The sequence below is a fragment of the Odontesthes bonariensis genome, chromosome 4, assembly GCF_027942865.1.
Source record: "Odontesthes bonariensis isolate fOdoBon6 chromosome 4, fOdoBon6.hap1, whole genome shotgun sequence".
Lineage (NCBI taxonomy): Eukaryota > Metazoa > Chordata > Actinopteri > Atheriniformes > Atherinopsidae > Odontesthes > Odontesthes bonariensis.
In genome coordinates, this window is record NC_134509.1 from 4,190,320 (window position 1) to 4,216,096 (window position 25,777).

The following is a 25,777-nucleotide window of genomic DNA, read 5'->3' on the forward strand; positions in this document are numbered from 1 at the left end:
TTTTTTTGGAAATTTAGTTTATTTACACACACCTTCACGAAAATAGAAAAATGTAAAAAGTAAGGTGCAGGAACAGTGCTATTTTCAATTAGAAAACAGTAATAAAATAAAATTTTATTTGATATTTAAATGATTTATTTATCTATTTATCTATTTTTTTTATCGCCAGTAATCTCTTCGTACTGGCAGCACAAGGAGTCCCATGCCCAAACACATTCCAATAAACGAGGAACATGACGACACTCTCACGTGTCTATTATAATGCATTTAATTGGCGCAGAGGTCAATAATTGGTGCAAAACAACCTTATACATGAAAAAAGACATGTACGCTTTCCTGGCTTAAAGAAAACCGGGTTTTTTTTGTTTTTTTTTGTCTTGCTCTCCGTTTCAGAAGTGTACAAAATTAAACATGATTGACACTAAAAGATTGTGTGTTTCTAATCGCTTGTACTTTGCCAGATATGCACATATCCCAAGAAGTGGAACCACACAGGCTACAGACACATGGACTGTAATATTAAGGGGCGGCCTTGCTGCATAGGAACTAAGGGCAGGTGATGAACATTTACTGACATCACTTTGCTTTGCTTTTTCATCATCTGCTTGCCCAACTGCCGCGTCATTGCAGAGTCATCTGGAATTAAATTTCTGCCTGTCCCTGCTGCAGATGTGAGATCACAACCAGAGAGTTTTGCACTTTCATGCATGGTTACTTCCATGAAGAGGCCACACTCTGCTCACAGGTAGTGTGTGTGCGCTCTGCATTACAAGTCTGTTCGGCATGTGTCAGTTACTGTTTTTTGTATATTTTCTAACGGTGCTAATTATCCGCAGGTCGACTGTCTAGATGATGTGTGTGGTTTGCTCCCCTTTCTCAACCCTGATGTTCCTGATCAGTTCTATCGCCTGTGGCTCTCCCTTTTCCTCCATGCTGGGTACACACTGCACTCTCCAACAACATCCTACGATTAAGAGTTGATATTTCTCTTTTTTTTTGCTCACAAATTAAATATCTCTTACTGCCATTAACAATCATTGAGTTGTTAAAGTGTAGATGTAGCCATTGCTTTTCCGTCCTGTACAGTTACTGAATGGAAGTGAGAAAATGTTTTATGGCGCATTTCCACTGGCTCGGCACGGCTCGGTTTGGTTGTGTTTCCATTACAACAGAGTATCACTTCGTGCCTCCTCGCCGTGGGCGGGGTCGTCGTAACACGGCTGTGCGACCAGAACAACAACAACAACAACAACAACAACATACGAGGAGGAACATATGTTCTAGTTGAGAACCGGTTCCCTGTGTTTCAATTCCTTGGACTCGTTTGGCGATTTTTGCAAAAGATTCCCTTATCGATTCCAGTGGGCGCGAATGACGTCACCACGCAACGTTGCGGTGGCGAGTTCAGCGCAGTCAACAGTAAACATGGCGCCCAAGCGGTACAAACGCTCGAAAGTTTGATTACACATCCCTAAAAAAGACGACAACAGGGCAACTTGCAAAGTGAATATTTCACCAAAGGGAGGAAATACTACCAACATGCAATAACTATGAATGAATGTCGCGTTTTCGATCCGCTCCAGACTAACGTTGGTGAATCTGATCCCAGCAACGTTAGCAACGTTAGCATGTCCTCGGCTAACACTGCAGGTAACTAACTAACTAACAAACACTGCCTATCATGTTAGCACCATTTGCCTCATTGTAAAACCTGCTGTTAGTAACGGTTAAGGTTAAATGAATGCCTTCTCAGGCATTACATTTAGATGAAATCATGAGAGACAGAGCCTGACTGGCTCAGAGCCAGAGGCTGGTGGTACTACCCCCAGTTCACCTCTACCTCCAGCTTCTCCTTTCACCAGAGCAGGAAGAGTTAAATTACCCAGGCCATGATAGACCAATGTGCACCTCACCGTTGTTGGGTTTGTGAGGTCATGACTCGTGTTACTTCTAAACGAAACAAAGTTGATGCTAATCGACCGGTTTGTTGTCCTTTTTCTCCAAATGAGAATCGATAAGGGAACCGACAAAGAACCGAATCGTTAAGCAGAATCGAAAATGGAATTGGAATCGTAAAAATCTTATCAATTCCCATCCCTACTCATCGCCCAATCAGTGGAAGGCAGTCGGCTGACGTCATGTTTTAGTAACGCTTCGGCTCGCTTGGAACCAGGGCTGAGGTGATACGGAAAATCTACCCGGCTGCAGGTACTGCGAGCTAGTGGAAACGCGCCATTAGATTCTGTGAAGAAATGTTATGAACCTCTTTAATGATTTTCTATGGATAGTTACTCATTATGTTTGAACACTGGTGGAATCCCTGTGGATTAAAACCAAATGAAATGTGGGCTAAATGAGGCTCATAATCTTGTGAGCTGTTTACTCACATGAGGATTGTAATTGCTAATACAGGGCACAAGGGAAATCCCTCAGGTTCACTAAAGAAAAAGCTTACTTAAAAAATGCTAACATGCTAAAATGCATATTTTTTTCAGTAATTCATTGGTTGAAATGTATCCCTCTGTTTATGGGTGTATGTGTGTAGGCTCTTGCACTGTGTGGTGTCAGTTATCTTCCAAATGACTATACTGAGAGACCTCGAGAAGCTGGCAGGTTGGGTCCGCATCTCCATCATTTACGTCCTCAGTGGTATCACTGGGAACCTCGCTTCTGCCTTGTTCCTGTCCTACAGAGCTGAGGTGAGCTGCTTAATCAGAACACACACAAAAAGTTGACATCCACACAATCGGGTTTTAAGCAGCTACTTAAGTTAAGTGAGTACTTCCATTGTTCAGATGGCATCTGTCTTGGATACATGACAGCCAATAACATCAGCTATGGCATATGTTGTTTTTTTTTTGTCCTTTTCAGAGAACCTGCCAACTTTGGGAGTTTTTATATATGTAAAACAGTCACTGTAAGTTTGGTCAGAGCGCTTGGAACTGAATTACAACTTTATTAGTCTTGAATATTGACGGGAAAGTCTGTTTAAACTGTTACCATAACTGGCAGCACTGAAATCTTCATACAAAATTATCACACACAATAAAAACAATGATCTTGATTGTAGGAATTGTGTTGTAAGCACAAGAATGTGCACTATATGTACTGCACTCAGTCTTTCTTTATCTACAAATATCTCTCAAATTTCAGCACGGTCTGTGCACATAGCCTTCTGATTTTTTTTTTTTCCCTCCTGAATTTGCCTCAAGTGCACTGAAATATTCGAACTTGTTACGAGAGTATAGAACGGGTATCAAACTGCTAGCTTTACTGTCAAACCATCTTGAAAATATTTACTCACATTGGTTTGAAGAAATGAGAACTTGTGTAACATATGCTCCATAGGTTCATATTTTTTTTTTTCCTTCTACTTTTGTATTATTGGTATTGTTTGGCAATTCCATGTTTATATTCCATAAAACAGACAGAAAAAACAGACTAACATTACACTCTCCCATTGCTGAAGTTTGCCCAATAGAAAAAAAAAAAAGAAGCATTTTCTCATGTTGGACACAATGTCCGTTTTAGTGCTGGACAATATTAAGAAAACGTGACGTATAATAAATATTTCAGCATATGTTGCCAGTGTCAGGTGTAACTGAGAACCACAGTCTGCTGGGTGAAGCGTCCTGTGTTTGACCCATTCCTCCAGCACAACATCTTCCACTCACAAACTTTGTCTTTCATTATAGGCAAACGTCTGTCTGTATCTTTTAACATTCTGTTTACTCCTCCCTTGACCCGCCCTACCAAAGCCCCAAAATAAAGCAACTTAATTGAATTTTAAATCCAAAATCTAATGTGTATGATGAAACCACCTGTTATTTATCTATTCAATTCAACACATTTTTTATCATGTATTTGTTGTTACACAATACAAAAAGACAATCACCAGTTTTCAGGATTACACTTTTTTTTTCTTTTTTTTTTTTTACCACAAACCAACTGTCAGTTGGACCAACAGTTTTCTTGTTTTTCAGTTTTCTTTTACATAATAAAGGTTTATTATTGCTATTATATAAATGTGAAGTAATTACTTCTGAATAAATTATATTGAAAGGGAAAAAAAACAGTGAACTTTTTTCTGGTGTTTAAATGTTTTTATGATTCACGGGTCAAAAATGACTCATAAGACAATCTTTGTACCCTAGTGGTGTACAGCCCACATGGAAACATAAACAAAAATAAAGTATGACTTTTTCTAATGATGGGGTCCCTTTAGGAAAAATCATAAAATTTCAAGTTGGAAAAAGATAGTTTAAGGTGTTTTTTCTACAGCTAAACATGGTAGTGGCTCACTTTTGACCCGCAAGACAACAGGAGGGTTAAGAGAACACTCTTATACACATATACTGTTAAATCTGATCTAAATGTTCCCTGTGGATAAAGACGCCCTTTATCTCTCGTCGTATTGCAGTAGTTTTTGAACAGTTGATGTAATGTTGCTGCAATTTTCTTGTTGGGTTTAATCACCCTTTTTCCCCACTGAGTGGCTTAGATCAGCTTAGTTTAGCTGACTCACTATAGGAGTTTCTCCTGTTGGGGATTAGACCTGACGGCCTCAGTCTGGAGAGGTGTGAGGGGGGGCAGAAAACACTCTGAGCTGCAGTTAGCAGAACATATGACCAGTCAGTAGAATCATTATTGTGAAGAGGGCACCACGTTCGAGCAAAGATCGAGCTTAAACTGTGTTGCATACAGCATAGAGTAACAGCAGGGAATCAAAAGAAATGTGCCACAGCACCGAAAACATTTGATTACAGAAGAACACCAGAGTCAGTTGCCCCGTGAATAGAGGACTTGACACTTAAAGGAAGTGTTGTCTGCTGTGTTACTCATTGAAAATATTCCTTAACTCGCATCCTTTTGTATCAAATCAAATCAAATTTATTTATATAGCACATTTCATGTACAAACAATTCAAAGTGCTTCACATAAAATAAAAGCATTGCAGCAGGGAGTGGAAGAAGCATTAAAAATACATAAAATAAAATAAAGAGAAACAAATAAAATCATTTAAATGAATTTAAAAACAAGCAACAGTCTAGATAAGTTAAAAGATATTTCATGCATAGACACATGAGAACAGAAATGTTTTTAACCTGGATTTAAAAATGTCTCCATTTGGTGAAAGTTTAATCTCCACTGGCAGTTTGTTCCACTTGTTTGCAGCATAACAGCTAAATGCTGCTTCTCCATGTTTAGTCTGGACTCTGGACTGGACCAGCTGACCTGAGTCCTTGGATCTAAGAGCTCTGCTGGCTTTATATTCTCTGAACAGATCACAGATTGTAAACCATCAGCAGGCTTTTAAAATCTATTCTGTGACTGACTGGAAGCCAGAGTAAAGATTTCAAGATTTTATCCCAACTGCACAGCATGAAGCTTCAGATGTTTAATTTTGCTGTTATTGCCTACTTAATGATTTCAGTAGTAAAGGAAAGTTCAAACAATGCTCCTGGAACACACTATTAAGTGTGAGAGAAAGTGGATGCAGCTAAATACTTCACAAGGCGATGTCTGCACATAACTTCAAAATGCTTGATTTTTGTTGCTGTCATTCTCTCTGTGGATAACTCAAATTAGGCATAAATCTGTTAAATGTGGATTTTCTTTATTTACAAAAACTCAAGCCTCAAAAAACAGCAGTGCCGTAGAACTCTTTCAGAGCAGCTCTACTTATGTGAAAGATATATTTTCTCATTCATGATGTTGCTCGTGAAGCGTGTGAAACGTGTGAAACGAACACAAAGTTTTTACTGCAAGGCTGTTCTTTTCTGCGTGCCTCTGTAAGGCCCACTTTCCCGTTTAAGAGATTAGCCTAATGCTTATTGTGCAGGTCACCAAAGGCCACTGCCGCAGTAGTGAGCGGGATTACGGTTTTCTTTTAAACAAAGACAATTGTAGCATAGTCCAGACATGTCTGGTGTTCAGCCTGGCACACAGAGTAAGTTCCTCCTTCATATTATTCCAGATACATTAACAGAGCACTGTAACAGTTGGCGTTGACAGATCTTTCATGTTACACACCAAAACAGGTAGTTTACATACAGTTTTCATATACTGTAAGTGATTAATCTCAGATTAATTTGAATAACTTCTTGACTTTGTATTAATTTCTTCACGTCGGAATCAAACTGTCCGGCTCTACCAATCATAGACCGAGTCACAGGTCTTCACACACCGGGGATAACCTGAGGAAAGTCCATCCACTTAAAGAGTTGGTTTAAGTGGTTTATCCTGTAGGCGTTTAGTCATGGAACTCTCACGGCTTGAACAAAAACACTCACAACACTTGTGATGGAATGAGAGCAGTTATCGCAAGTTTGCATTTCCTCGTTTTTTTTTGTTAATGTTGTATTTATTTGCATTATTATATCACAATATTCTTCTAATGATTTATTTATTTAACTCTTAATCAGCTCACAGCTTTATGCAACTGTATCACTTGAATAATGTTATTGTGATCTCTTTATTTGGCGAGTCATTTTAGATGACATCATCTTTGCCGTTTCATAAAATGGAAATTAATTAAGATTACAATGAATTGAACTCCCAATTGGCTTGAATTGGACTTTATTATTTAAGTGCCTTGAGATGACATTTGTTGTAATTTGGCGCTATATAAATAAACTGAATTGAATTGAAACCTTGCCTCTCACACTATGAAAAATGAAGTGGGTAGTTGAATCTTTGTCCTATTAGCCTGTTTTTTTTTTTTCATGCAATTACCATTGACAATTTAGTGCCAGAATATACGTCTCTGAGCTTTTTAGTTCTCATAAATGATCTAATATATCAAATCAAAATCAAATCTAATTTATAGCACATTTCATGTACAAATAATTCAAAGTGCTTTACATAAAATAAAAGCATTGCAGCAGGGAGTGTAAGAAGCATTAAAAATACATAAAATAATATAAAGAGAAACGAATAAAACCATTTAAATGAATTTAAAAACAAGCAACAGTCCAGATAAGTTAAAAGATATTTCATGCATAGACACATGAGAACAGAAATGTCTTTAACCTGGATTTAAAAATGTCTCCATTTGGTGAAAGTTTAATCTCCACTGGCAGTTTGTTCCACTTGCATAGACCAGAGTTTTTAATCTAAGCAGAAATGCAGCCTAATGTAGATGTATGAACCTGAACAGGATGTAAGAATGTATGATTTTTTTTTCCAATGGAAAGTTTCCATTCTGTGCTTTTTATCAGATTATAAGCAGTCATAAAGGCAAATATGTCGACCTCAGTGATACATTTTTGTAATTTCTTAGTTCAAGGGAAAAGACATTTCAACTCTCTTTCTAACCGGCTAAAGACTAATAATGTTCAGCCTGTGTGTCTGGGACGTGCTTTTTCTGGTAGTCGGTGTTCTTCACAGATTAGCCATCTGTGGCTGACCTTGCCAAACTTGTAAACTCAGCCTTGACGTCACTCTAATCTGGTCACCTTTACAGCCTGACCCATACTGCACCTATTCCCCAGAACTATAATAGTAAAACACTCACTCTTAAACCAGCGTTGGTGCAGTTATCATCGACTTTATCCCAACAGAGCCTGAAAAGGTCTTCAGATTTGTTTCAGCTTTACTGTTTTCCCCAATTTGAGATATTGTGACAAAGTATTATTATTATTAACCTGTGAACACCAACAAAGTGTCACTGCAGTTTCCATGCGTCTCTTGTTGATCATAACGATGAGTCAGTTTACTTGAAAAATACTGTCCTGAGAACTTGCCGCCAAGAGTTCGTAATCAGATTAAGTCTTTGGTGCTCTGAGCCATTTCAGCCTGTGTACATGTGTGACTGCGTGGGTCAGTTACACACCAGCTATCCTGGTAACTTGATCATTTCATTCATCGCTGACCCAACTGCAAGAGTTTCCAGATGTGAAACTGGCTATCGCCCTTTTGAGCTCAGTGAAATACAACCTGTGCATGGAAGTGTTTCTGTGCCGTCAGAGTTTGAATACGAATTTCTAATATTGAATTTTTACAGCATCAAAATCAGACTTTGCATTTGAAAAAACAAGTGTAAAAAAATTAATTTGTAAAAAAAATTCAACATCTTAAAAAAATTCAACAACCTAAAAATATTTCAACATCAAAAAATTCAGTGTAAAAAAAAAAATAATTCAACATCAAAAAATTCTGTGTAAAAAAAAATAATTCAACATCAAAAAATTCAGTGGAAAAAAAAAATAATTCAACATCAAAAAATTCAGTGTAAAAAAAAAATAATTCAACATCAAAAAATTCAGTGGAAAAAAAAAATAATTCAACATCAAAAAATTCAGTGGAAAAAAAAAATAATTCAACATCAAAAAATTCTGTGTAAAAAAAAAAATAATTCAACATCAAAAAATTCAGTGGAAAAAAAAAAATTCAACATCAAAAAATTCAACATCTAAAAAAAAATTCAACAACCTAAAGATAATTCAACATCAAAAAATTCAGTGGAAAAAAATTCAACATCTAAAAAAAATTCAACAACCTAAAAATAATTCAACATCAAAAAATTCAGTGTTTAAAAAAAAAAAAAAAAAATTCAGTGTAAAAAAATTCAATGGATGTTGAGTCTGGTTCTTTTTCCACTGAATTTTTTGAAGTTGAATTTTTTTCCACTGAATTTTTGTTATAGAAATTGATTTTTTTTTTTTACACTGTTGGTTTTTCAAATTCAAAGTCTGATATTGATGCTGTAAAAATTCAATATTAGAAATTCTTATTAAAACTCTGATGGCACAGAAAAACTTCCATACCTGTGTGTTCAACATTGATGTACCAAATTATTGGAGCAGATCCAGTCAGCCGTGCTGACACCACGCAGGATGCATGCAGGTTATTTCTGGTTCACATCGAACATGCATAACCTGTGTCATGCTTGTGTCCTGCGCTGAGTCATGTGTATATGTGGGCTTTTTTTCCCCATTTAAATTGTTATAAACTGCAGAACTGTACCTCCAGGATCAATCAAATATGTCCACTGCATGCATGAAGTTGTCCTTTGGTTATTTGACCAGCTTTAACTTTTATTTTCCTCTTCTGCTCTCCTCCCAGGTTGGTCCAGCAGGCTCTCAGTTTGGACTCCTTGCTTGCCTCTTTGTTGAGCTTTTTCAAGGTTGGCAGATTCTGGAAAAGCCTTGGAAGGCCTTCATCAAACTGTTGGGCATTGTCCTCTTCCTCTTCCTGTGTGGCCTTCTCCCCTGGATTGACAACATTGCACACATCTTTGGTTTCCTCAGCGGGCTGCTGCTCTCCTTTGCCTTCCTGCCTTACGTCACCTTCGGGACCTTTGACAAGTACCGCAAACGCATCCTCATTGCTGTCTCCTTGTTGGCCTATACTGGACTGTTATCCTCCCTGATTGTTTGGTTTTACTTTTACCCGATTAACTGGCACTGGTTGGAGCATCTCACCTGCCTTCCCCTTACCAGCAAGTTTTGCGAAAAGTACGACATAGATCATGACATCGACGATGTGGTACACTAGTCTTTAGGCTCACCTGTGACATGTAAGATGAAAACAGTGTCCTGATCTACCAGCTGAAAGCCAGAGACGGGATCAGTTGCTTCCAGGTCCAATCAGGCCTTTCATGAATTTGACAATCGGGATTTTTTTTTTAATTTTTTATAATTGTTTGCTCATAAATGATCTGCTGAAAGTCCATGTGAATGAATCTGGATCCGTCTTTACTAACCAGTCTGCTGGCTTACTCCATAAAACCTATTTATCCTCACCCAGGTCTGGCATGTTAATTTGCTGACCAGCAACCAAATCCTCAGAATCCAACGACAGGAAAAAGAGACTCAGCGCTTAAACTGCATAGATCTGAATGACTTTTACAAAAAGATAATCTTGTGTGAGTGACTGTTAGACTCCTGCAGTTGGTAAGACGGCTCTATCTAAAGAAGCTTAGTCAAAGAGGAAGATGCGGGCACATCTAGACCACAGACATTTTCCTTTTAGGACTGTGGGGAATAATCAGCTGAGAGGAAAAGGGCTGACTGATGCCATGGTGGATCAGTGAGCTGAGACATCACATGTATGGAAGTTTTTCTGTGCCATCAGTTTGAATACGAATTTCTAATATTGATTTTTACAGCATTAAAATCGGACTTTGAATTTGAAAAACCAACAGTGTAAAAAAAAATAAATCAATTTCTTAAAACAAAAATCATTGTAAAAAAATTCAACATCTATAAAAAAAATTCAGTGGAAAAAAAATTCAACTTCAAAAAATTCAAATTAAAAAAATTCAACTTCAAAAAATTCAGTGGAAAAAAAATTCAACTTAAAAAAATTCAGTGGAAAAAAAATTCAACTTAAAAAGATTCAGTGGAAAAAAAATCAACTTAAAAAAATTCAGTGGAAAAAAAATTCAACTTAAAAAGATTCAGTGGAAAAAGAACCAGACTCGACATCCATTGAATTTTTTTCCACTGAATTTTTGTTTTTAGAAATGTATTTATTTATTTTTTTTACACTGTTGGTTTTTCAAATTCAAAGTCTGATTTTGATGCTGTAAAAATTCAATTTTAGAAATTCGTATTCAAACTGATGGCACAGAAAAACTTCCATACACATGCTTCCTACAAGTGATTCTTGCTTTCACCATTTGGATTTAACACTAAAAAAGCTGTCATTCATATATTCTGCTTCTCTAGACAGTGAGAAATGTTTAAAATGTTTTTTTTTTTCATTTTTATCTTTTCTCCTTGTATGGATATACGGTATATGCCACGTCAATGTTCTTTGGAGCAGGGAAAAGCTAATGCAAACAGTACGTTCCAAGTATTACAGTAACTGTGCAGCGTGAATAGTTGAAGTGACATATCGATGGTTTTCAAAGGCGAACTATGTCTAAAACCACGAGCTGCCTTAAACAAATAATGCCAGTTTACAAAGATGCCTCAATGTATGTGTGCATACTGCTAATAATCCGCTTTGTGAATCACAAAACATATGTGTGATCCTACCCCATCAAAGCAACTTCACGTGCTACTTTATGCGCTGAGATTTGCATGTTTTGCTGTCCGAAACACACTTTCACACTTGAAATGTCCCATCTATTTGTTTGCTAAAACAGCGGTGCCTGTACAATGTTTTAGGAGTATATATTTTTTTGTTTGTTTGCCTTGTTTTGTCTCTGCCCCAGATGTTTGAACAGGTCCCCAACAATGTGATCAATGATTTCAAAAGCTCTGACAAGCGAAACATTTCTCACATCCCTGGCTTTAGTTGTTGTTAAGGTTTCTGGTACGTGTTGACCACAGCTGCTGGGAAAGCCACTGTAATGATGTGTGGAGGATTATGTGGGTTTAGTTACTGAGTGTGTTATTCAGTCAGTGGGGCTGACTCACTTATCACCTGACGTTGATGAAAACACAAACGCACACCAAAAAATGGCATAATTTAGGTATTTTATTCTGTTTTTTTAACCCCACTGTGCTTGGACTGCAGCAGTGAGTTGGATGGCTGTGGAAAGTATGAAAAATAATTCTAAATCAGTCCATTTTTCTTTGAAGAGACTTCTTTACTGTGCCTTTTTAACATGTGAGTACATGAGAACAACGCATGTCCATCATCACACAGCACCTTCAGTTACAGTGTGTTTGCATCGGGACCAAATTATTAAATAATTCACTTTTTTTCCCCTATTTATTAAAGAGGGAAATTTTCAAATAAACTTCAGGTAATGGTCAAGGTACTATTCTGTTTTACTTTAGTTTTTATATATGAAATTATGGCATATTAAAGCAGTCGTGTAAAAATAAATGCCACTCTGTAAAAATTGGAAGTATGATTATATTGTTCATGTTGTTTCCTGCTTTTCGTGAATTTAAAAAAATGGCGATAAAGGACCCTGCTCGTGTACATGTTTCCAGAGCTACTCTGTCCAGGATGTAGATTCCTCTTTTAAATATACAGCGTGGACATGGACTTGATGTACTGAGAAACTATTGGGATTGATTTCCAGTTCATATATCTAACAGTGTAAAAGACCATATGTAACAAAGATGAACTCCATAAATAGAACCTTTATTATTTTTAAGTAACATAACTTGTAGAAGGAGAAAAAAAGTCTTGATTCAAGACTTTAGGAGGCAGAAGTGGTGACAGCCTACCAGAGAAAAGGCTATTAGATATACTGATTTTACCTATGCTCTTACAGTACAGTTGTTTCAGGACCCTCAGAATACATTAACATGTCTCATACTGTACACACCTCAAAGACTGTAAACACGTTTACAATGCTGCCACGACAGACTTCTGTAAAAGCTACTAACAGGACCACTTAAGTGCTAATTAAAACAGCAGAAGACCCTTTTTCATAGGCGCATTCCCACTGTAGGAACCTTCTGCAGTTCCTAGAACCTTTAAGGAACGGGGCCGTTTTTTCCCTCATTCGCACATACAGGAACTCGGGACCACGGCCCTCAGTTCCTGGAACCATTTCAGCTCCTTCTCCTCAGCTGGGTCTGTTCTGGTTTCCATAGGAACACATCTGACGGAGGTGTTTGGTGGTTGGTAGCTCCGCCCCTTGGTGGTCGGTAGCTCCGCCCCTTGTCATGTTGTCAGGCTGAAATGTTTCCTCATACGACACGGACACGACCTTGGCGTGTTTAATAAGTTAAACCTCCACGTTGTCTCCTTTGTCTGCGGCGCTCTGCTCTCCTTCCTTCATGAAACCAAGAAGTACGGCCTGCGCTCCATCCTGCGTCTCCTGACTCTCTGTGAGCTCTTCCAGCCTCCATGTTAGACGCCCCATGTGATCGTCCATGATTTAAAAGGACAGTTTGCCTCTTTTGACATGAAGCTGTATGACATCCCATATCAGCAACATCATTTCTGAACATCTTCTTACCCCCTGCTGCGTCCTGTGAGCAGAGTTCCAGCCTCGTTTTGGTGCTGATGAAGGTAGTCCGGCTAGTTGGCTGGGGTTTGAAAAATAAAGCGTTGTGCTTCTCAAAACAATATGTGTTCAACAGAGTAATACATTTGCATCACAAAATCGTTCTCCAGGAAAAAGTCAGACCTTACAATCTCTTAGCCCTATTTTCTCTCCCTTCGTATCACTGCCTGCTGTGTAGGCCGAGCAGCAAACACCGTAACAGGTGCGGCAGGCGGCAGCAGGCAGTGATACGAAGGGAGAGAAAATAGGGCCAAGCGATGTGAGGTCTGACTTTTTCCTGGAGAACCATTTTGTGATGCAAATGTATTACTCTGTTGAACGCATATTGTTTTGAGAAGCAAAACGCTTTATTTTTTAAACCCCAGCCAACTAGCCGGACTACCTTCATTAGCACCAAAACGAGGCTGGAACTCTGCTCACAGGACGCAGCAGGGGGTAAGAAGATGTTCAGAAATGATGTTGCTGATACGGGATGTCATACAGCTTCATGTCAAAAGAGGCGAACTATCCCTTTAAATATCACCATCATGCAGACCATGAACACGATGGCCTCCCCGCTCTCCATGTTAGCTTCTTGGTGGTGTTTTTTTCTTCTCTCCTTACTTTTACCGGGTTTTGTTTTGTTCTGTTTTGTTGTTTTGTGGCGCTAAAGTATCACATCGCTGTCGCAGACGGCTGCGGCGCATCGGTCTCTATCAGGGTCCGACTCATGTGGGAATGCAAACTGAAACAGTTCTGCTGGGGAAGGGCGGCTATCAGAACGAAATTCGAGGAGGACCGTTCTTAGAACGGCTCTGTCCGAATGCGGCTGATGTCTGACATCTGATTGCTGGTAATCCCTCCGTTGTATTTTCATTCCATAATCCAAGGTTCTCTTGTGTACTTTGGCAAATAGTTTGGTACAGTTTCTGTAGTTCTAAGTTGTAGCACAATAGTAATCCTCTAAAGCTACTGTGCCACGTCTGTGAGGAATGAACAATGCGCTCCCTAACGGGCTTCACAGGAGGTCAGAAACAAAGTCGGACTGGTTAAAGAAGAAACGGGAGAAAAAGGGCCGGAAAGATGCGAGGCAGTTTCATGCTATTAAGTGTGATTAATAAATGTCCATTTCTGAAAATATAAATACATGTTTTTGTATTTTTCTTAAAATGACTGCTTACATTCTTTGCTCTGGTCATTTTTTATTTATTTTTTGTCTAGGTCAAACACATCAGAATGTCTTTTCAGTCTCAGACCGCTTGTCCGTACAGTTGTTGGCCGCTCCTTGTTTTCAGCTCCGACTGCTTGCTGAACAAGTTTTACCCACCGGGATGGAAAACGAACGCTGCTGTGGTCACTTGTGCGCAACATATAACAGCTCATGTCCCCAAAGGGCGCATAGATGTCCCACCATCAAAGATGGCCCAACTGCGGTCAGCATCCGCTGTTTCTGCGCATGAAGGCATGGCCCCTGACTGCGTAAAACATCTCGATGAAATTGAGCGGCCCCACCGTGACCTCGCTGGGACCGTGCACCTTGAAACCCGACTTCTGGTAGAAGGGAACCAGGAAGTCTTCACACATGAGGACGGCACGGCGAACGTAGGGCAGGCAGCGGAGGTACTGCAGGTAGCGCCACATCAGGATGGAGCCTTTTCCCTGCTGACGGAACGTCCGGTGGACAGCCAGCACGTGGATGTGCACGGTCGTTCCGTGAGGCTTGTGGAGACTCAAAGCATCCTGAGGAACAGAGCAAAAGGGAGCTGTAAGAACAAGAGGATGCCTGAAGCCCACTGAGAGGCAGAAAGAGTCACTTTATATCGCATTCTGAAATATGTTGGAGAAAAAGCAGCAAGTACAAGAGAAGCAAATTTATTTGTATAGCACATTTCATGTACAAACAGCTCAAAGTGCTTTACATAAAATAAAAGCATTGCAGCAGGGAGTGGAAGAAGCATTAAAATACATAAAATAAAATAAAATAAAGAGAAACAAATAAAATCATTTAAATGAATTTAAAAACAAGCAACAGTCCAGATAAGTTCAAAGATATTTCATGCATAGACACATGAGAACAGAAATGTCTTTAACCTGGATTTAAAAATGTCTCCATTTGGGGAAAGTTTAATCTCCACTGGCAGTTTGTTCCACTTGTTTGCAGCATAACAGCTAAATGCTGCTTCTCCATGTTTATTAAACTTTCACCAAATGGAGACATTTTTAAATCCAGGTTAAAGACATTTCTGTTCTCATGTGTCTATGCATGAAATATCTTTGAACTTATCTGGACTGTTGCTTGTTTTTAAATTCATTTAAATGATTTTATTTGTTTCTCTTTATATTCTTTTATGTATTTGTAATGCTTCTTTCACTCCCTGCTGCAATGCTTTTATTTTATGTAAAGCACTTTGAATTGTTTGTACATGAAATGTGCTATATAGATAAATTTGATTTGATTTAGTCTGGACTCTGGACTGGACCAGCTGACCTGAGTCCTTGGATCTAAGCCCACTGAGGGGCCAAAAGAGTCACTTTATATCGCATTCTGAAATATTTTGGAGAAAAAGCAGCAAGTACAAGCAGCTCAAAAGTGTATTCTATGACTGCTGTTGGAGAGATGTTCTTACACTTGTGAGATCAAATGTGAATTCAATAGATTTCAGTAATTACTATGGCCTCTTAACAAGAAGAATATTATTAGCTATTAAGTCAAAGCCATGTTTTGGAAACTTCCACCTGAAAACACCCTAAAATTAACTCACTAAGAGCTCAACCTCCACAAAGCTAATCTGGACACATTTCAGCTCTGACAAACGGACACTGCGGAAATTTCTGGAATACATTGAGCCTCTTTATCCGGATCACAAGGCTATGATTTCATCTACCAATTAATGAAAACTGTAAATTAGAGTTAATAACTGCCTCATAATACTCGTGATCCGCTGATAGTGATGTAATACAGCCATACTGTAAATAAAGCCTGTTATTTACAGTCAGACTTGGCAGAAGTGCCTTGGGGACCAAAGAGGTTTTAGGTAGTTTCCGTTCTGATTCTTCTCTAAAGGACTGACTCTACCCTACAATTTAATATAATTCAGAATCACCTGTAAACTTACTATCAGTTCAACCTCTTGTTTCTCCAATTGAATCTTTTCTTCCGGAATCAAATTTGCAGTCCATGAAACAAACTCGAAGCGGCTCTCGGTGGTTATGAATAAAATGACCTTTTCTTGTGTTTTGTAACCGTGAATTTGGTACCTAACAAAGCACATTATTCACGTATGGAAGCTTTTCTGTGCCATCAGTTTGAATACGAATTTCTAATATGGAATTTTTACAGCATCAAAATCAGACTTTGAATTTTTGAAAAACCAACTGTATACAAATTCAGTGGAAGTTGAATTTTTTTTTTTATACTGATTTTTGTTTTTAGAAATTGTTTTTTTTTTTTGTTACAGTGTTAGTTTTCCAAATTCAAAGTCCAATTTTGATGCTGTAAAAATTCAATATTAGAAATTCGTATTCAAACTCTGATGGCACAGGAAAACCGCAGGTCTTAAAAAGTCGTAAATCAATTTTCCTGAAAATAAGACCTTAAAAAGTATTAAATTGTCTTAAATTCAGATTGCATGGGTCTTAAATATTTGTGTATTTTTCTTTTTCCTCTAAAGGAACAGTATTTTTTTTTTTTTAATATATTTACTTGATTTTAGCCTGGGACTTAAATGTTCTGAAAATATTGTAATAAATTTAATTTAGGACAGTGATGACATTTTTGTGATCTTTTCACATGACACACATTTAGCCGATGTTCTTAAACTCAATTGTCATTTCACCATACTGTCAGTGTGTTTACTTGGTATTTCCATCGTACGTTTGGTCTTAAATTTCATTTAGAAATGGTATTAAAAGGTCTTAAAAAGTCTTAAATTTAACTTGTTTATACCTGTATACACCCTGACTGTGAATCCTTTACACTCCTGTGGATATTTGTTTCACTCACAAAACAAGTTTTAGAATAATTTCAGACAAAAGGTGTTATATTTAGAGGAACTCCAGAAGCTAATCTAACTTTCATGACATCTGTGCATGCAGCAGCTTCAACTTCTCTTTCCTCAGCTTGTGTCCAGGAAGATTTAGTTTGAGATATTTGGCATTTATCAGCATCATCATCATCATCAACTGAATTCCAAAGAACACACTACCTTAAACATGCACTTAAATCCCCTCTGCTAATCTGTTTTGAGCATTGGCTTGATTTTATTTCCCCGGTAATAACTGTCCAGGTGTCCTGCGCTCTGTCTTACCAAGGTAAGCCTTTCCTGGTCCCACAGCGATCCGATGATGAAAGCCACCAGGCGACCCTCCTCGAACCAGCCGAGAGACAGCTCAGGACACAGCGTGAGGAAGTGCCGCACCTCGTCCAGGTGGAGGGGACACTCGCCGGACACTGAGATGAAAGCTGTGAGGGGAGGAGGACGTTAGCCCAACCACCACCTCGATGCCAAAGAAATGTGCCCATTCTTTCTGCTGCACCGACTACCAAACGCTCGCAAATGTAATAGATGTTTACATATGGAAGTTCTTTTGTGCCATCAGTTTGAATACGAATTTCTAATCTTGAATTTTCACAGCATCAAAATCAGACTTTGAATTTGAAAAACCAACAGTGTAAAAAAAAACAATTTCTAAAAACAAAAATCAGTGTAAAAAATTCAACTTAAACAAATTCAGTGGAAAAAAATTCAATGGATGTTGAGTCTGGTACTTTTTCCACTGATTTTTTTTTTTTTTTTTTTTTTTTAAGTTGAATTTTTTTTTCCACTGAATTTTTTTAAGTTAAATTTTTTTCCACTGAATTTTTTTTTTTTTTTTTTTTTTTTTCACTGAATTTTTTTTAAGTTGATTTTTTTTTTTTTTTTTTTCCCACTGAATTTTTTGAAAAAAAAAAATTGTTAAAAAATTCAGTGGAAAAAAATTCAATTGATGTTGAGTCTGGTTCTTTTTCCACTGAATTTTTAGATGTTGAATTTTTTGTTTTTAGAATTTTTTTTTTTTTTTTTTTTTTTTTTTTTTACACTGTTGGTTTTTCAAATTCAAAGTCTGATTTTGATGCTGTAAAAATTCAAGATTAGAAATTCGTATTCAAACTGATGGCACAGAAAAACTTCCATATTTAACGTTAAACATTAAAGTTTGTACAGAAATTAAAGTAAAAGTTATGGACAAATGACAAAAAATATGATGTATGTGAATTAAATTTGTGGTAATATGATGATTTGGGAGATTTACAACCAGTGTGTGCTGCATGTGACTAAAAACTGCTCGCAGTTGGAGTGTGCGTTACTATGGTTTAGAAAGCAATATATACGCATTAGAATAACACAAGTAAAGGGTTTGCTTACCTTCTCTTTCAATCTCGAACACACTGACTGCGTCCTCCGGGCTCAGGGAGCGGAACTCGCTGGCCGGCAGCGTGTGGCGGCGGCCCTGCGGCACCGGCCTCATGGGCGGCCCCGCGCTCAGCACCGACATTCTGTTTCTTATTTATTTCCCCCAGAAGCTGTCAGACTAAAAGCAATCGATTCGACCTTCTGATCTTTATCTGGTCTCCTTTGAGTGTCAGACTGCGAGCGTGCGTAAAGACTGACCCGAGAGTCTCGCGCTTGAACTATTTATACCCGGCGCGCGCAGGGTTGGTTATCTCTAATCCTAAAGTGAGCTGAGTGACCACACGCTGCTTCTCCGTGAGTAGGTTGAACAATCAACATATTTACTCCGGGTCAACGGGGGGATATATCCGTGTGTTTAGGATGATCTTCGTCATGGGTTTATCAGACCGGATTTGGATTTCCCGGATCACACGGTGGAATGTCAATAATATGGTCAAAGTTTTGGGAATAAAGCATACAACATTTAAAAAAAAATGTCCAACCTGACTCTGAACCGATTAGGCAGAATGGCCCATACAGCAGGTGTGCCTGTGTTAGAGTGTGACCAAGCAGATGGCTACTTTTAATTCCGATTTGTTAACTATAATGGGGAGTACCTGAACGGACCGGAACGGAACGGACCAGGACGGACCCAGATTTAACACCAAAACGGACCGGAACGGTCCCAGATTTAACACCGAAATGGACCGGAACAGACCGGAACGGAACGGTCCAAAACGGACCGGAACGGTCCCAGATTTAACACCGAAACGGACCGGAACGGACCAAAACGGACCGGAACGGACCCAGATTTAAAGGGATAGTTCGGGATATTTTAAATGAATCTGTATGGCATCACCATAACCAGTGTCGTGCATTCAAACTGACTTACCCCCGACAGTGTCCTGTGAGCCGAGTTCTTGTCCAGTGTTGGTCAAGGCGAAAGTAGTCCGGCTTGTTTGCTGGGGTCAAGAAATTAGCGCGTTTTTCTTCCCAAAACAGTACGTGTGCTAAAGAGTGATTTATTTCATCACAAAAACCGAAGCCGACAAAAGTCACTCCTCGTTATCACTTGGGCCCTATACTGTCTCTCATTGTGTATCAGTGCGCACGTCATTCTGACCGCGAGCTGTGCGCACGAGTCTTTCTGTTCTTTGGCAGTGCTCAACACTTACTCTGCAGACAACTGGCCATCGGGTCCAGCTGGTCTGGGACGCCTCTTCCAGTTGATCTTGGGAACATGGAAAAAAGTTCTCAAGACGCCTGCATTCAGGAGTGCAGGGAAGTCACCGTTATTTGTGATGCAGGCAGCAGCTGTCCCGCGGCCGCCGACATCCTCATCTATGGAAAGGTTTTGTATCTGGGGCATAACTAAATCCCACTCGTGGCAGCAGTAACATTCCACCTCTGTCTGCATTACTTCGCACTTCAAACAAGTGCACCAGGATTTGTCGGCCACCCTGGGTATCGCAGCTCCAGCAGTGGCTCCAGCTTCTGTTTCCATCACTTCTCTGTCCACCCTCTCTCTTTCTGCCCGATCTAAGTCCATTTGGCGAACTTCCTCCTCAGTATAAACGGGTTCATGAAGATACCCCCTTGGCTCTGAACGGAAGTCAATATGTTCCTCGTCGCTCTCGTAGTCAGACATCTTCCCGAGCAGTAAACAAAGTGAATCGACTCGTGCGCACAGCTCGCGGTCAGAATGACGTGCGCACTGATACACAATGAGAGACAGTATAGGGCCCAAGTGATAACGAGGAGTGACTTTTGCCGGCTTCGGTTTTTGTGATGAAATAAATCACTCTTTAGCACACGTACTGTTTTGGGAAGAAAAACGCGCTAATTTCTTGACCCCAGCAAACAAGCCGGACTACTTTCGCCTTGACCAACACTGGACAAGAACTCGGCTCACAGGACACTGTCGGGGGTAAGTCAGTTTGAATGCACGACACTGGTTATGGTGATGCCATACAGATTCATGTCAAATATCCCGAACTATCCCTTTAACACCGAAATGGACCGGAACGGTCCAAAACGGACCGGAACGGAACGGTCCAAAACGGACCGGAACGGACCCAGATTTAACACCGAAACGGACCAGAACGGACCGAAACGGACCGGAACGGACCCAGATTTAACACCGAAACGGACCGGAACGGTCCCAGATTTAACACCGAAACGGAGCAAAATGGACCGAAACGGACCGGAACGGACCCAGATTTAAAGCTATGGTAGGTAATGCTAGAGAGCTAGCAAGAGAGCTAGCAAGAGAGCTAGCAAGATTCGAAAGTGTCCCCTCCTCTAAGCTCCACCCCCCCCTCCCCATTCCGTCAGTGCTTCATCCAAAGCCGGTAGAACCGCGTGCGCACACGGAGCAGGGAGCCGGCAGAGGGGGGCGTTGGCAGAAAGCAGAGGCATCTGATTGGTTTTTTGTAGGCGACGCTGATCTCGGATTGGTCAGCTTTTTCTCAGTCCTGCAGCTGCCACAGAGGTCTGATTATTTTCGTCCCTTTTTCTAAATACATCTTGTATAGATTTCTCTCAGGATAGATGGACCATTTCACCCAGTATTACAAAATGTGTTTCTGAACAGGATTACCAACCATGTCTTTAACACCGGAACGGACCGGAACGGATCAAAACGGATCAAAACGGACCGGAACGGACCGGAACAGATCAAAACGGATTAAAACGGACCGGAATGGATCAAAACGGACCGGAACGGACCCAGATTTAGCCAGATGCACATTAAAAACTCTTGTAGAAGTCATCTGTAATATCCATTGATTATAACACCAAATTATTCCATAAAATATGAAAAGTTGTTCAACACGTTACCTTGGTTTAGGTAACTTTTACTAAAATAAAATCTTACCTTTTCAACATTCATTACCAATTACTGTTAATTACTGGAAAACATCATTACAAATATCAAAAACACATCAGCAATAGTAAAAAACAGGCAATTTAGAAACCCTTTGCGGGGTATTTACAGTGGTGCTGAGTCAGCATAACGCAGAGAAGACTGAATGATCTGTTGGTGGCATAACTGGTCCATCTTAGGGACTCGACTTTAACGACTTAGATGATGTTATTTATCCAGTGCAGAATTTCCGTTAACCGCTCATTTGTGTCTTTAATTCGAGTTCATGTTTGTTTTTTTCCGCTCTTTTAATTTCCAGATCTATAAGAGGATTACAGGGTGTAGGCGGTTGTTACCTCTTCAGAGTTTAAGCTTTCTTAAGTATTTTCAGTTGTTGATCTCTCAAAACAGGTTATTTCTTTTGTTAGGACTTCTAAAAACAATAATTGATTTTTTTTTAAAGTCCTGTAGTGTTCGTTTACAGCATAGCAAATCTGTTTTTACAGCCCCAGTTGCAAAACAAGTCCAAATTAAAGTACACCCCCCCCCCCCCACCAAAAAAAAACTTTACAATTTCTTGCTACTTTGCCTTTTTAAAGTCTAGCATTACTACAGTATGTCACACATATTCAGAAACACCTTTCCTCAACTATTGACCGAATTATTAATTATTTGAATAAATAATGAGGATTTAAGGCTGGAATACACACTGCAGCCATGTTCAGTAAGAAAGAAATGAAGATTAAATGAGCATGACTCAGTTTAAGTTTGTTCAAAATCAAATCAAATTTATTTATATAGCACCTTTCATGTACAAACAGTTCAAAGTGCTTTACATAAAATAAAAGCATTGCAGCAGGGAGTGGAAGAAGCACTAAAATCCAAAAAAGAATATAAAGAGAAACAAATAAAATCATTTAGATTACACTATATCTGTGTTGGCAGACCACTCCAGTATTCCATCCATCACCATCCCCAGATATTTGTGGGTCTGCACAGTTTCTATCTCCTCTCCGTAAATGCAGACTGACTGGCAAGGTGTTTTAGATCTTTTGAAGGCCTCCCCTGTACTCCCCCTCCTGTCTGTGTGTATCACCACCACAATACTGCTGTATGAGGCAGGACTCTGAGCTGTTCACAAAGTCCTGCGAAAGGAGCTGAGACAGCCCCCTGTGGAGCCTCAGCACAGCATTACAGTGTCCCAGAAACACCTCTCCCCATCCTGACATACTGCGGTCTGGCAGTCAAATAACCTGTAATCCAGGACACTTCAGGGAGGGGGGCCAGGGCCACCCCATACCTAGAAGCTCATCTCTCAGTATGGGAGACCATATGGTGTTAATAAATAAAAATGAATAGATAAATAATAAATCAAATCAAATCAGATTTATTTATACAGCACATTTCATGAAGAAGCATTAAAATACATAAAAGAATATAAAGAGAAACAAATAAAATAATTTAAATTAATTTAAAAACAAGCAACAGTCTAGATAAGTTAAAAGATATTTCATGCATAGACACATGAGAACAGAAATGTTTTTAACCTGGATTTAAAAAAAAAAATACACAGATATCTGGCAACATTACTAAAATGTTAATTGAATAAAAATAAATGGATACATACCATAGCATTGATGTTGGTGCATTTAATCATTTGGGCATTGTTCATGTCAAAAGACCACCAATATCTGTGAAAACCCCTTTTTGTTTTTATGTTGACCTATTAATAACAAGATTTACAATAAAGTTAATCACATGTATAATTGGTAATAATGTTATTTTCTATGGTTTAATCCTTACAATTACAACCAAGCACTGGTGGTTAAGGTGGTTGTGCACAATCACAACCACCTTACTGCTGACTACTGCACAAAGACAGCTAATGTAGCGCACGACTGCACATTTATGTACACAAGCTAGATTTCTATATTTTTATTCCTATATTTATTGTTGTTGCATGCTTATTTTATCTTATCTTTTATTATATTTGGACATCCAGTGCGGGCAACAAAGTAAAGAATTTCATTGTGCAGGGAAACACGTTTCTAACTGCACATATGATAATAAACCTTTGAATGTTGAATCACTGATTCGGGCTCAGTGGCGCCCCTTAGTGGTGGCGGGAGATATTGCGGGATGACGCTCTCACACTGCGCTAGTTACGTATCCCTCCGTGGCTACGTAAACACGTGCGCGCTTCTGTGCTTCCAGGTTTCAGCTTTTTCTTTTTTACTCCACCGTCATCCTCCTCGCGCTCTTGCATCACTCCTTGACAGCAGCAGCAGCAGCAGTGATGGCGGAGCCCGTAGCATCGGATGCAGCGGCCGCAGCGGACCAAACATCACCGACACCGGGCCTGTCTCTCACAGCCAGCCCGGGCTCGGAGCCTCCATCCACGGCCGTGTCTCCCACGGCGGACGGCTCCCAGCGGTTGCTGTTCTCCCACGACCTGGTCTCCGGACGGTACCGAGGCTCGGTCCGGTTTGGCCTCGTACGGATGATCCACGGCGAGGAGGATTTCAACTCGGACTCGGACCTCGACGATGGCGGAGGGAGAGGCGGCGGCGGCGGCGGGGAACGGGTTGGCGGAGGCGGCGGTGGGGGAGGACGAGTCCCGTGTGGTTCGGACACTGAAAGCGCAGCGGACAGCCCCAGTCGGTCCTTGGGTAGGGGGTTTGTCCGCGTCCAGTGGTACCCTGAAGGAGGAAAGCAGGACATCAGGGAGACAAAGGTAACACGCACCAAGCTATTGTTTTATCTGTTTAACACCGACAATGGATGATTATTCCAGACTTGACATGGTGGTTGAACTTTTTACAGGTTTTCTAACGCTTTAACTTGCCTTTTTTGTTTTGTTTTTGGTGAAGAGAGGTTGACAAATTAGCTAGACAGTGATGAGATTCCTCTAATCCATCTGCCCAAAAACGGACAGCCTTAGCTCGCTAATTGGCTAGCATGCGAGCACACAAGCTAACTAGCACTGTTGCTCACAGCCTCATGTCCCCTCAGCTGGTCCTGCAGGGCTGAGCAGGACTGTTCCGTCTGAATGCGTCCAGCTAGCTGCTCTCAGACCAAATATGCACGACTGACTTGCAAAGAAACAGAAGACTCCTGTGTGCAGGTGTACAGGTCCCTGCTTGCAACGTTGCACCTATTGATTCACAGCTTATCCGTGTTCAGAGTAATTCCTTAGCTGGGTGTGACCTGGCTTGAAGCATTGGAAATGATGGAAGCACAAATCAAATCAAATTTATTTGTTTTGCACATTTCATGTCCGAAACAATTCAAAGTGCTTCACATAAAAATAAAAGCATTGCAGCAGGGAGTGGAAGAAGCATTAAAAATACAGAAAAGAATATAAAGAGAAACAAATAAAATCATTTAAATGAATTTAAAAACAAGCAACAGTCCAGATAAGTTAAAAGATAGCGTGCAGATTTCATGCACAGAAGCACAATTTTAATTTAAGATCTCAGTTCCCCATCTCAAAGTAACGTGCAACATGTGTGAAACCACTCTGACAGCACTGACAAGTGGAACATAAGAAATAAGAAGAAATAAGAAAGCTTCTGACAGAATCAGTCTGACTATAACCAGCCATATCTCACAAATTAGACCACGTTTGAGTTACCTGATGTCTGTTAGCAGAAAACGACGTGGCATTTTGTTTTGGTAACAAGTTAAATGTGGCTTTCCAGCTTTTTTTCCTCTGTTGTGTAAACAGTGTTTTTTATTTTTTTTACTCTTAGCAGGACAGAAAAGGAAAAGCTCATGTTTCCCTTCTTTAACAGTTTTGTCGTAACTGCAATCTCATTCGTCAGCTTGCTGAGACTAAATGAGTTGTTGCAGCTCTAACATTTCCTTTACGACGCTTTTTCGAGCCCAGGCTTGTTTTATGTGAATGTGAGAGAGATAAAATTAACTAATTTCAGCCCACAAAGTGTTTTGACAGTTGCCATCAAGCCGAGCTCAGTCTGTTTTCTTACATAAATCCAGGTCAACGAGTCGGTTAGTGACAGAAGATGAAGATTATGAATCTATAAATTCATAACTCCTGTTATTATCGACCAGTTGAAGGTGATTAAGTAAAGCTTTGATGACTTGGGTACATCCAGCAAAGCCCTCGCCACAAAGAGGGTGTATTGAGTGCCATTTATCCAGTTGAACCGGTTGCTTTGTTAACCTGGGTCTTTGTTCAGGCTGCAGAAGTAGCACTTAATTCTGATCGCGTTGTCACGGTCTTATGTGCACGAGTCTGGCATCTTTGATTTGATTCATGGAATAAATAATGTAGACTGTATAATAGGGGTGGGACGATATGCTTTGGTCACGATTCTTGATAATTGCGATTCGATATAATCAGTACACTGGAAAAAATGCCCCTCCAAAAATAAGTAAAAAAAACGACAAATAAAAGACGTTTTTGTTTGAAATAAACAAAAAAATCTGCCAATGGAACTAGTGAAAATCGGCTTGTCAAGATTTCTTGAAATAAAATGTGATATTTGGGACTTTTGAGATAAAAGTGATCTTGAAATTAGCTTAAAAACCTCTTCAAATGTCAAAAAAAGCTTGTTT

The 25,777-nt window shown here is 39.6% G+C and overlaps 3 protein-coding genes across 5 annotated transcripts in view; 2 read left to right on the forward strand and 1 right to left on the reverse strand.

Moving 5' to 3' along the window:
- LOC142378261 (inactive rhomboid protein 2-like) overlaps positions 1-11,881 on the forward strand; it is a 50,158-nt gene extending 38,277 nt beyond the window's left edge. Inside the window, exons 14-18 of the mRNA XM_075462553.1 lie at positions 462-556; positions 670-745; positions 837-937; positions 2,546-2,699; positions 9,067-11,881. Of these exons, the coding sequence (XP_075318668.1) occupies positions 462-556; positions 670-745; positions 837-937; positions 2,546-2,699; positions 9,067-9,498 (858 nt within the window). The 3' untranslated portion in view covers positions 9,499-11,881. The remainder of the gene's footprint in view (positions 1-461; positions 557-669; positions 746-836; positions 938-2,545; positions 2,700-9,066) is intronic.
- A 1,508-nt stretch (positions 11,882-13,389) lies between these two features.
- aanat1 (arylalkylamine N-acetyltransferase 1) lies at positions 13,390-18,550 on the reverse strand. Its single transcript, XM_075464334.1, has 3 exons — positions 18,307-18,550; positions 17,209-17,363; positions 13,390-14,641 (listed from the first exon to the last, which is right to left on the reverse strand). Exons 1-3 carry the CDS (start codon positions 18,434-18,436, stop codon positions 14,336-14,338), a joined length of 591 nt encoding a protein of 196 aa, XP_075320449.1. The 5' UTR covers positions 18,437-18,550; the 3' UTR covers positions 13,390-14,335.
- A 4,823-nt stretch (positions 18,551-23,373) lies between these two features.
- The window catches only part of ube2o (ubiquitin-conjugating enzyme E2O), a 54,016-nt gene continuing 51,612 nt past the window's right edge, over positions 23,374-25,777 (forward strand). For all 3 annotated transcript variants that reach the window (XM_075462556.1, XM_075462554.1, XM_075462555.1), the window contains exon 1: positions 23,374-23,930. In XM_075462556.1, the coding sequence (XP_075318671.1) occupies positions 23,493-23,930 (438 nt within the window). In that variant the 5' untranslated portion in view covers positions 23,374-23,492. The remainder of the gene's footprint in view (positions 23,931-25,777) is intronic.